Source organism: Hydractinia symbiolongicarpus, chromosome 12 (assembly GCF_029227915.1).
Source record: "Hydractinia symbiolongicarpus strain clone_291-10 chromosome 12, HSymV2.1, whole genome shotgun sequence".
In the NCBI taxonomy this organism is placed as follows: domain Eukaryota; kingdom Metazoa; phylum Cnidaria; class Hydrozoa; order Anthoathecata; family Hydractiniidae; genus Hydractinia; species Hydractinia symbiolongicarpus.
The window spans coordinates 8,803,334-8,816,143 of record NC_079886.1 but is presented as its reverse complement, the minus strand read 5'-3'; the positions used below and the strand labels follow the sequence as shown (position 1 = coordinate 8,816,143).

The 12,810-nt window shown below is 34.4% G+C and overlaps 2 protein-coding genes across 2 annotated transcripts; one reads left to right on the top strand and one right to left on the bottom strand.

Moving 5' to 3' along the window:
* Nucleotides 1–19: 19 nt before the first annotated feature.
* On the top strand, nt 20–2,213 carry LOC130621180 (tubulin alpha-1 chain-like). Its single transcript, XM_057436499.1, has 3 exons — nt 20–181; nt 501–723; nt 1,014–2,213. Exons 1-3 carry the CDS (start codon nt 179–181, stop codon nt 2,141–2,143), a joined length of 1,356 nt encoding a protein of 451 aa, XP_057292482.1. The 5' UTR covers nt 20–178; the 3' UTR covers nt 2,144–2,213.
* A 3,994-nt stretch (nt 2,214–6,207) lies between these two features.
* On the bottom strand, nt 6,208–12,591 carry LOC130621904 (protein LSM12 homolog B-like). The gene is made up of 4 exons (XM_057437271.1): nt 12,402–12,591; nt 8,748–8,982; nt 8,536–8,662; nt 6,208–8,096 (listed from the first exon to the last, which is right to left on the bottom strand). Exons 1-4 carry the CDS (start codon nt 12,547–12,549, stop codon nt 8,037–8,039), a joined length of 570 nt encoding a protein of 189 aa, XP_057293254.1. The 5' UTR covers nt 12,550–12,591; the 3' UTR covers nt 6,208–8,036.
* Nucleotides 12,592–12,810: the final 219 nt, after the last annotated feature.

Below are 12,810 nucleotides of genomic sequence, written 5' to 3'. Positions count from 1 at the left end.
AGGTAAATTGATCTTAATAGATAACAAACCATGGAAACAGCCAATGAAAGTTGAGAATTAGCATCATGTGATGTTGGGAGTTGTAGTGTGATATTGATGTCGTTTGTTTTGTAAGCATCATTTGATGTTGAGGCTTGAACTAAATCGTCACATCTAGTTGATAGTCAGAAAACTGAAAATGGTAAGTTTGATCGTTGTGTTTGTTTGTTTGTTTGTTTGTTTGTTTAGATCTAGGTTATTTGTAAAGGAAAATTTTAAAGCAGGGAAGAAAGATTAATACAAAACTTCACAAAAAAAACGTTTTTAATGACTTTGTTATTCACATAATCAAATTTTTGTAGCTGCCTCGATTAGCGAAAGTTCTATGTGGTATTTCAGAGACATTAGACAAGAATTCTCATCATTATTAAAAATTACCTTAGTTTTTCTGAGGGTTTCTTAAATGCCATGGAACTGCTGAGAAACAAGTTCTTTATTTGTTGATATCTTTTATTTCATAGCGTGAGTGTATTTCTGTTCACGTCGGTCAAGCTGGTGTCCAAATTGGAAATGCATGTTGGGAATTATATTGCTTAGAACATGGTATCCAACCTGATGGACAGATGCCATCTGATACCACCATTGGTGGTGGAGATGATTCGTTTAATACGTTCTTCAGTGAAACAGACAGCGGCAAACATGTACCCAGAGCTGTTTTTGTCGATTTGGAGCCTAGTGTTATCGGTAAGTGTAAATTCTTTTACTTTCTAGGATTTTAAAACATTTTTGCAGGCTGGAGCTACATGATCGGAATTAAACTTGAATGATTCCGGTAAAAATTATCTTTGTGACCACTTTTTGTGTTTGTTTTTATTCTTCCCGATAAAATGAAAAAAGCCCCGGGAACATTAACAAAAGCCCTGGGGACATTTTGAGTGCGTAGTTTTTGTTTGTTACTGATTTTTTATTTATTGATTTACAACTACTTCTTGTTACAAAGCTTCACCGTCTAACCTTTCTCCACTTTTCCTTAGACGAAGTTCGCATGGGCACGTACCGATCATTGTTTCATCCTGAGCAACTGATCACTGGTAAAGAAGATGCAGCCAATAACTACGCAAGAGGTCATTACACAGTTGGAAAGGAGAAGATTGACATTGTTTTAGATCGAGTTCGCAAGCTTAGTGAGGCGTGTACAGGTCTCCAGGGGTTCTTGATCTTCCATTCATTTGGCGGAGGTACGGGGTCAGGATTTTCTTCATTGTTGATGGAAAGGCTATCTGTTGATTATGGAAAGAAATCAAAGCTCGAGTTTGCAATTTATCCTGCGCCACAAGTGAGTACCGCTGTTGTGGAACCATACAATTCTATCCTTACAACTCACACCACTCTCGAACATTCAGACTGCGCATTCATGGTTGATAACGAAGCCATCTACGATATTTGCCGCAAAAACCTTGATATCGAGCGACCTACTTACACCAACTTAAATCGACTGATCAGTCAAATTGTTTCAAGTATTACCGCATCACTTCGTTTTGACGGGTCACTGAATGTTGATTTAACAGAGTTCCAAACCAACTTGGTACCATACCCCCGAATCCATTTCCCCATGGCAACATATGCTCCAATCATTTCAGCTGAGAAGGCTTACCATGAGCAGATCACTGTAGCAGAGATTACCAATGCTTGTTTCGAACCTCAAAACCAACTTGTAAAGTGCGATCCCCGACACGGCAAATACATGTCGTGTTGTCTGTTATACCGAGGAGATGTCGTTCCTAAAGACGTTAATGTCGCAATCGCCAACATCAAAACAAAACGTACCATTCAGTTTGTAGACTGGTGTCCAACTGGTTTCAAGATCGGAATCAACTACCAAGCTCCTGCTGTTGTTCCTGGTGGGGATCTTGCTAAAGTGCAGAGAGCTGTGTGTATGTTGAGCAACACAACTGCTATTGGCGAGGCCTGGGCACGACTTGATCATAAGTTTGATTTGATGTATGCAAAACGTGCATTTGTTCATTGGTATGTTGGTGAAGGTATGGAAGAAGGAGAATTTAGTGAAGCTAGAGAAGATATGGCAGCACTTGAGAAGGATTATGAAGAAGTTGGTATGGATAGTGTGGATGAAGATAACGAGGACGATGGAGATGAATATTAAATGTTTTAATATGTAAAAACATTGTAAGAAAGAAATTAAGAAATACATCAACACCGTTTTTTATTCTTGATCAACATTTTTTTGTTTACATCATATTTAGTACGCGAAAGCTATGTTCGGGTCATATTTCAATGCTAACTTGCTTAACATCGGTTGTTATTTGATTTTTCACGTCGCCCCAGGCTTTTAACTTCGTAATATTTTCTTCTAAAGTTTGCTATTACTTTGAGGAAAGAAACTCTTGAGATTAACCGTCGTTACCGTAAAATTTTCGCATTTTGCACAGGAAACAACTTTCTTGGCTTGACGACAAAAGCGTTGTGGGTCATCGAAATATTTCTCCTTTTGTTTTTCGTATTAAGATATATTTTCTTTTTATGTTAACAGGTTATCTAGTCCTCACAAACGTGTAATATATGCAATTCCTATTTCATCTAGTCTTGCCTTGCTTTTATGATTTTTTTATAAATTTCGTTTTATAGCAGCAAAATTTTTAGAAGCTATATCTAATTGAAGCTATATATAATTGTTATTTTTGGCGCTCGGAGAAACTAGAATGTTTTGCAAGAAAAGTTATTTTTTTCAGGGGATAAATTTTAGCGAATGTTTCAAAAACCACAAAAGTTTCTTCCCGCAAAGTATATTTAATTTTTAAGCTAATTTCATCACTTTGTCAAATTTTGTGGTCTCTTGCAAGGTCGAATTAAAGAGAAACCATTTAGCTCCTAAAAACATCCTGGGGACCATTCTCGAACCCGGATCTCTTTGATGCCTCATCTCATTGAGATCTGGGGAGATGAGAACGCCTGGGAACCAAATGTCAACTAGCTGTGCTAACTAGCGGTGCTAAACATTTGGCTCAATCCTATAAAAGGTACTCCAACGAATACTTTTGTTCTTTAAAAAATACGTTAGTATACCAAGACAGGTAGTTTTCCCCAAAAGAGTTGCCTTCCAAAAATAATGGTAAACCAGAAAATTTTAGCGCCAGTATAGGGTCACCCTGTGTTATTTGTACTCAGCCACAAGTTAGAACCCGCAGTGTAAGTTGATAATTTTATGGTAGACGAATTTACATGAAGGGCATATGCTTCAAAATAATTTGAAAATTTACTTCGCGAAGAAGGAGCGCACAAATTTTACGTGCAGGTTGTTTGTGACGTAAAATTGTTATTTCACTTGTTTGTGACGTCAAATTGTTACCTTACAAAAGTTATTGTACAAGGACGTAAACAGTACAAGAAATTTAAACAAATTGACTAAAAAGTTTAGTCAGCATAATCTTTTTCTATCTATGCAAACCGACAAAAACGTGCAGGAAAATTCGTTTAGCGCCAGTGCAAACCCGACGCATGCACAAAGCTTGATGTTGTTGAAGGACATAGCAAAAGTAACCAGTGTCTTGCCGCACTCCTCGGTAGCTGATCCAGAAGTACAAACTGAAGAGGAATTTATTAACAGATTAAAAGCAATTTGTGAGAATCATGATAATGTATTAAAAGAGCAATCTATTGTGAAAGGTTTATCGAAGAGAAAAGCGTCAGTGTATCATGTTTACAATGAGAACAGAACTTTTATACCGCGGTGGAGATGGGGATCTATGGGGAAGAGTGATGAAAGTAAAGTTGTTTTCCCGCCTACGTATTTCCTTTATGCTGTCGCCGTCACTTTATTTTTCTGCTTTCCTGTAGGAGTATACGCCATATATCAGTCACGAAGGGTATGAAAAAATCAAATGTTAAATCTAGATCAAAAACTCAACTTCGTTTCAGGGCTTCTTTTCTTCTCTTAGTCAGATTTCGACTTAAAAAAGCTAAGAAGCCTTGGGACGATGTTGTCAAGAAATGAGAATTCTCTCATCTGCGAACAACTTTGCACTATTTGTAGCGCGCAAATCTGCGCAAATCTATGGCCATTGTCGTCCCCAATGCTTTTTGAGATAAGACTTGAAAATTCATCTCAAAGACCTCTATGGACGAAAATAGTCTAACTGAGATTTATTTTCAAAAACTCGTTAAAAGACACCTTGCAGAGATAATTTGACGTGGATATAATTTAGCAAGGGATAAAAAGGGTGTCTTTTTCGAAATCTAGTTACATTATGTAGAGAAAAAGGACTGTAGCAGTATGCAGACTGGACACATCTATAACCTCTTCTAACCAACCAATTAAAATGAAGACCAATCCCCTAGCTAAACATTTTAAAATTTGGATCAGACATTGTTTCCTCCTAAAATCTTCTAGAATTGTTCATCCTGCTTTTATTATTTCGTTTTTAGAAAAGAACGTTAGCTCCTAAATTTTGACATTAAAACCACCTAAATTCTCCCAAATCTTTGGCCACACCGATAAAGCAGTGTTAATTAACACTGGTCTATTTATTATGGTTTTTGTTTTTTAAGGGAAGTAAAGAATTTTTGTTCTTAATTTGGCGTTCTTTGACAACATTTGTCAAATTTTACCACTCCAGGTGTATAATACTCATCTAAGAATGTTTTACTTATAATCAAGAAATGTGACAATCAATAAAATGTTTAATCTGTTTAATTTGTAGCACTGTCAACAACAGATAAACTTTGATGATTTGACGTCAATTTATGCTTTTGATTATAGACTCAGCATGCAATCGAAAAGTTGGACATCAGAAGAGCTAGAAAGACAGCTTTGAAAGCACACCGTTACGCGACATTGGGAGTTTGTTACGGCATTATATTTATCGCCACTCTGCTTACGATTTTTGCATTCAGCGGGCAGTTACGTCATCATCTATTGTTATATTTGTATGCCTGACTTTTGCAAATACATAGTCTCCCAGAATTAATTTTTGGTGCAGTTATTTCATATATAGTGTTCATATATATATATATATATATAGTGTAGAATGTTTGTCAATACACAGAGCCATGAAGTTTTATAGAAAAATGTCTAAGTAAAAGAAGTATAACGCAATTTTGCCACAGGACGCGAAGTAACTAAAAAGGCGGCGAAATACGAGTCGAGCATTATTGTTAAAAGTTTATCATTTCTTTAACATGATAGTTTAGCAGGCGATGTTTCGGGAGATCCTTCCCTCATTATTTATTATTTCTCTCGGGCAAAGTAAATTGATGTTGAGTATCTATTTATATAATTTCATGGGAGTGATTATAGAACGATGGGAAAAGAATTTCTAGAAACTTCGCCTACTAAACTATCATGTTAAAGAAATGATAAACTTTCTTCAATAATATGAATACTGAACAGACAAACCGGAGTAATATCTTTAAATAATACTATTCGATTAGTTGCTTTCTATGAATTACCACTTCGTATCATATAAAAAATAAATAAAAGTTGCTTTCAACCAGTCGCCTTTTGCAAAACAAAAAAAAAATATCAATATTTTGTAAACTTTTTTGGATTAGTTGCTCCTTTTTATTTTATCACAGCAAACGCACAGGCAAAATAGCAAGAGAAAAACACATGGCAAGATATCACAGAAGAATTTATTTACAAGTAGTGTAGGAAAGAAAGTTTAAGATGGGGGAGCCGAGATATATGCAAAAATAGAATGGAAAAAAATACGAAAATCTAGAATAATTCATCTCAGGGCTTACAAAGAGTTAGCAAAACACGGTAACACATCCAGCTACCCCTATCTACACTAAGATGTACAATTAGCTAATTTTCGAAATTAGGCGCAAGACAAGGACAAGCAAACGTCTCGCGCATATTAAGGTTACAATTTCAGATGGTCCTAGATCAACTCCTTCCCATCAATCAAAAAATAAAAAAAACAGATGGAAATTAATTAGAAAGAAAGCAATTAACTCTTAGCTATTTATCTTTTTAATTTTTATTTCATTTTTTTTTTAACTAGTAATCCAATACATTACTACTTGTCTAAAATAAAACCAACAAAATATTCTTCAATATAAAATTTTGTTAAAGAAATTTTTCTTTCTCTTTAAAACTTGTTAAAAGCAGCAGTGAATTCGCACTTTATCTATGTATATTGTGTTATATTCATCAAACGGGGAATTGCACTCAAGCAAATGTAAAAAACAAAACAAAAAAATTTCATCTTCAAGGAAAGAATTCCAGCATGGTAAACGAATTTGAAAGCTTACATAAAGATGGCGTACATTATTAATTCTCACTATGCGGAACGAGTTAAAGCATCAGTGTTAGGTTTTTTGACTATGTGAGTTTGACCACGAATATTTACAAACTAAGGCGTCGTAATAAGAACCGATAATGTATATAAAATATATACGTAAGCAGAGAACGGTTAGCTTTACAAAGAAACAAGGGGTTAGCTTCCAAACTAAAGTGTCCGAGGCTAGAAGAGTCGGGTTAGTCACAAAATTTACAAAGACATCGACAAAAAATAGTAAAATAACAAAAAGCTAGAATTAAGTTCAACGTTCTAAGCGTATTTCTAAGATTTGACATCTCGCTGGTAAAAATGTTGCTAATATGCATTTTTTTCTTTTCCCTTTTTCTTAACCGTAGGTTTTTAAAAAAAACAAAGCAGAAAGAATTGGACAGTAGTCATTCAGGGTGGCCACAAATTTTAGAATTTTAAGAGATTTTAGGAGATTTCAAGGTCAAATGTTAGAAGAAAACACTAAAATACAAAATACAATCCATAATTTAAGAGATTTTGTCCAAATTTGAGGTGGAAATAAAGACTTAAAAATAACTGAGCCTTTCCTCTTGGGACGTCAAAGAGTTCGTTCATTTGAAATTTGAGGAAATATGTTAAAATAATTATAAGTCCTACTGCACGCTAAACAGATGTTCAATTTACTGCCACAAAACAAAAAAAAATGGATTTCACCATAAACAATTTTAGGAGATTTTAGAAGCAATATTTTGGATCCAAATTTTAGGTCATTTAGAAGATTTTGGAAGTGCCTCTATTTTTTCAGGTTACTTAGGAGGTTTTAGGAGGCGTGGCCACCCTTTCATTTAACACCCTAAAAAATAAACACATCAGCACGACAACAAAAATCATCACACGTTTATTTTTACATAAAAAACCTGGGCAAGAGTCAAGTTCCAAAAGCTTCAAATCTTTTACGGTTTCGTAAAAGATAGGCATGTATTCGAAATGTGGAAAAATATAGTTTTCTTGGCTTTTTAAAATTTTTCTAGAACACCAAAAGAACTATCAGTCATTATTTTCCCCCTTTAAATGCAGTTTCGTTTCTTTTAACCAAAAACCACAGTTTCCTAAAAGCCGTTTTTTATAAAACAGAAATAAACGTGTATGTTCTTGCAGTCACGATGTTAACAGCGAAATCTCAACTAATCTGAAAACGTGCAAAAAATGTAAAAGTCTCGATATCTCAAATTTTTACTGTTCGTATAAGTAATTACAATGCTATACCCAACCACTCTCATCCCCTTGACAGTTCAAGATATCGAAAGTCGATGGCACATAACAATTCTACAGTTTCTATATTCTAAAACAACTTAAAAATTATCGCCTAACACATACAAATTTTCGCAGGAAGAAGTTTAACCAGGAAAATGAATTTTGCGATGTTCTTAGATTTTAGATTAATTCCTAAAAATCCCTGCTGGTCATCTTTCATCATCTGCGAAATACATTAACTTTATCAACCTCGAAAAATGCATATGTTTCGCCGGTTTTTTTTGTTTTTTTTTTTGAATCGCGAGATTTTCTTTCGCTAAAATTTTTGACAATAAAATAATCCTAAGAAAGTCTAATGAAGTAAGTAAATGCAAACTAGAAAACAGGCACAACGGAGAAGCGTCTTTCACAAATGTTTCTTTCTCTGTTAATGGTTTCACTAGATCTTAAAAAGATGAAACATCATTGGGCGCAGGCTTTTACTGTGACTTTTACTATGTGACTTCGCAACTGAGCCTTGAAGAAGGTACATTACGTAGCAGGCATTTCTTCTGAAGGTACTTTCGTTTTATCACTGTGATATTTTATTACCTAAAAAAAGCAGAGATAAGCATTACTCGTTTGGTGAGTCAATGTATTATATCATACTGCATGTTTTTGAGCTAACTAGCCAACTAGGTGGCAATGCGGTTGTTCATAGACCAGACCGTGAAAATTAACTTCATGTACTCCCCCCTGTATAGGTAAAATTAAAAAAAAGCTGCTTGTACTACTGCACAAAGCTCGAAAAAAGGATTAAAAAAATGATACGTTACGTCGAATTTACTTCATACATTGACAATTACCCGACCATTATGCATCAAAACGGCCTTAATTTGACATATTTTAAACATTTCTGTGTTGAATTTTTATAAGAGAGGAAAAACGATCTAATCATGTAATAATGAAAAAATATAGTATGACGATGTCCCTCTGAGGAAGGCCAATAATACAAAAATCAAACCAAAATCGCACATAAATATATACTTACAATATTTTTTATGTATTCCACAGCTTTGGTGTCTTTTCCTATACAGTGGTCTGAAGAATAAGGAGGTGTAATTTTCACATCGTCCAAAATTGTTATATTCTGCCCATCCCAATAGCACTCTTGTATTCTACGAATAGAAGTGGAAATTGTAATCGCAGATATGAAGAAAATATAAGACTGATTTAACATTGGGAAAAAAATTCAAATCTTACGTTTTTCTAATAAAATCAAACAATCCTTGGCCTTCAGGTGTGACTCCAATGCCGACCCTATCCCTTGCTGATTCCAGGCGTTTTTGAATTTTCATTTTGTCGATGTCAGGAAGAGGAGGAGGTTCACCTTGAGGTAACGAAACTAGCTCAAAATTTGACTGCTCCACTAATGATAAATTTATAACGATTACATCAGACAAGGATTTTTGTAAACTTTTACCAGTTGGTTTACATTCTGTGGGATTAGTTAAGAAAAATCTGAGAAAACTTACAAATAAAATCACATATCAAACCTATAAATTACTCCTTGTCAGTTTTGCTGCCACATTTTTATACTTTTGCCTTTATTTTAATCTTTCACAACGTCAAAATTTTGCTGTTGTGACTTTCGTTTTGTCGTTGAAGCTGACCTTAACGGTGGCAAATTTTAGTTGTCAAACATCTTTGCAAATCCAGAGGGCTGCTTATTAAGCTACAAACAGGTTTGTTTCACTGACCCTAAAGTTCAGTCTAATTTATAAACAGGCCAACCACTTACATTTCCTGTTATTATATTCTGCTATTTGGGAACAGTATGTCAAATTAGCAATTTTCGCTTAGGGGCTGCTTAAACATCGCTTTAACAACAAAAGATGTCAAATTGACATCTTGGGGGTGGGTGAGTTTTGCTAGGGATGTCTTGCCATGTTCTCTGTTTACATGTTCACAACTAACATAATTCGATTTATTGGCAAAAATTATAATAAAAATTTATAGAGAAATTTAGAATACCATGCTATTATTAGCCTAGATAACTAAGCTTTTTTCAAGGATATTAAAAGCAGTTTCTATGAAACAAAACCTTAGATGCAAACAAATGTCAGAGCAAATCATGGCCAATGAGTACAAGAGGGTACAAGAGACGTAGTCACATCTTACTCTCTTAAATAATGCAAGAATTAATTATACTTATCCAGGTGATTAAGGTCATTATGCACAGAACAAAGGATTTCCCAATATTAAACACGTGAACAAAGAATAGAATTAAACAATCAAAAAGTGCAACCATTATTCTAACCGCAGAAAAATAGTTTGAGACCAATTGCAATTTGCCCACTGTCACTATCTCGGTTTCTTGGTGATATATAAATATGGCAGAAAATACATAATCAGGGCAGGCCAGCTTATGTACAACACTTTTTATATTATTTGGCACTTACATATGTACAACAGTTAAATATATTATATATTAACTAAATTTTCACCCAACTTAATTCCGGCAAAAGGAATAATACATAGGTCATCCCAAGAATCTGTAAAATCTAGTTCCGTGAAATTTAGTTACTTCAAAGTATATTATGGTAAAATGTACTCACAAGAGGAAGTTATACTAAGAATTATGTTAAGACTTTTTTACTTTTAGCCATGCCTAGTTTTCAATGTTCATAATTCAGTCACCACAACATAATCAGAGCAAAAAAAAGCATAATCAGGCCATGTGTACATAATCTGGCCATCCTGTTTATAAACAGGCCTCATTTGCAATCTGGACAGAAACGCCGCAAAAACCATATGGCTTTTGGCAATTTCCAGGCTTTTAAAAAAATCTTAATATTTCTTGCGGAGAAACCTGAATCAACTAAAATAACATTTTTTAAACATTTATTACCATGTATAATTTATTCTTTTAAGGTCGATCAGTTGAAGGACAAAGTTCTGAAAAAAACTGCTTTTTATATCTTTTATTCGATAAATAGATGTAATAAAATCCCACAAATAATAAACTGAGAGTACAACAACAAAATAGCATCTTCCTTCTACTCAAAAAAAAATTTAACAATGAGCTTGGATGCGTTGCATTTCAGACGGTTTTGGATGGGTCTAGGCTTTTCCAGGCGGTTACAAACGAAAACCTTGAACAAAACCAGAAAAAACGCCCGAAGCCACCCTCACATATACGGCGAGTCAGCACCCTCGTGGGCAGAATGTTCTGCCCAGATTGCGAAAACGGTCTGTTTACAACCGGGACAGCCGGGTTATGTACACATGGTCTGATTATGTTGTTTTTGCACTGGTTATATCGTGATGACCAGATTATGAACGCTAAGGCTGTGATTGGCATTTTCTTTGAACTTTTGTGAATTAAACATTCTCTGGACAATAGAACACCCCTAAAAACTAGACATGGTGAAAGAAAAAAGTCTCGATGTACTTCTAGTATAAAGTACTCTTGTAGTAAATACATTTCAACATAAAATACTTTGAAATAACTATAAATTTCATGGAACCTAAATTATTCTTTTTGCGGGAATTAAGTTTGGTGAAAAGTTATTAAACTTGTGAATCCCAAAATTTAGTATTTGCCACAAAATTTCCCTTCATTTGAGAACAACAACAACTTTGCCACCAGGGCTATTTGCTTGTCAGAAATGATGACAATGATATAAAAGAAGAGGGTGCCGATAAGTCGCAAACGCATATATAAGGGCAAGTTCAGGCGACTTTTCGAATTAAATTGGCGGTTGTCGCCGGGAAACCGCCCACACTTTCCCGAACTTGCCCGTAACATTACCGAAATGCAATTCCTTGTAAACATACCATGCGGACGATAGTTGGAAGAAGGCGCCTGAAGATAAAGGAGTTATAAAGTTTATATATAAGTTATTCATCAAGTAAATCTTATTTTAAACTATCAAAAACAGTTCTTTTAAGAACTTCGCTACCACGTAGTAAGTTTATTTTAATTTTTATAGTTTTTTGAATCATTAGTGTCTGTTTTTCTTTTCTTCTTCGGGCATTGTTCGGGTCTATTCGAGGGTTTTCGGGCAAATACTTGATTTTTTTTCAAAACGCCGAACTCGCCTGAAAACGCCCGCACTTTTTACGGCGTATGCGGCTTATCGGCACCCTCGTTATAAAAGTGGTCTGCCCAGATTATATTTGTTCTAAAGTGTCGAATAATATTTGACTGTCATACATAATCCGGCCTTCCCGATTATATGCGTTCTATAATAAGTGAGAAATAATATAAAAATATTGTATATAAGCCGGCTCTGATTATGTTGCCCTGATTATATATTCTCTGCCCTGTTCTTAACCAGGGCAAGCTGCAGTACTTAATGAGGGCAGCGTTTATTATCCGGGCAGAACAAGAACAGCTATACAATTATTTAAATTTTTATACAAATTTGACTACAATATTTTAGCTATAACTGCAGTGAAAAATTCTCACTGCAATTGATTTGCATGGTATATAATTCCTTTGTAGAACATTTAAACCTTGATTACTAATAGAGGCAATTGTACTTAGTGTATTTAAACATCTTTGTCATTTTCTTTTTGTTGAAAACGATAAAATAATTTCAAGCATAATAACCCCTAGCTAGCTTTTGTTTAAGAGAAACTCATTTTATCAACTCGAAGAAGAAAGCTTAATTAGCTAACTATAGCTAGGCTAAATAATCTGAGAATCTGAGAATATACAAGAGTTTTAATTAAATACTCCCTGTATTGTGCCAAATAAATATATTGCATTGCATGTACACGTTAAAATCCTGAAATTTGTTAATATAGCTAGAGCAAAATATAGTATTTTTTTGTAAAAAATTATGTCAACAACACAGATGGACAGATTCATTCTAAAACTTCAATAGAAAACTAAATAGGAAAAGATACTGATTACAACTGCTTTAGTTTCCTCGTCATATCCCATTACTTCACCCTCAAAGGATTCACCAAAATTTGTTTTACAGCGAATGACAGATCCTGGTTGAATAGTAACTGACTTTTTCTTTTCGCTCGCAGCATCACTTCCAGCAGCCATTTTGAACTTCTTTTCGGGTCCACGCTGTCCATCAAACTAGCACTTCGTGATCCCGACTTTGATTTTACTTTTAATAATTTTTTGTCATTTGTTTTAAGGCCCTGATATGAAATATTAAAGATAATAATATTTCACTCCAGACCCTACATGTAATAGGTCTACATATTTCGAACTTTTTTTTCTTTTTCTGTTTTAATTTTTTAAATAGTTTTATTACTTCACCAATTTGACAAATTACCTAACATTATTTCCCCTATTTGA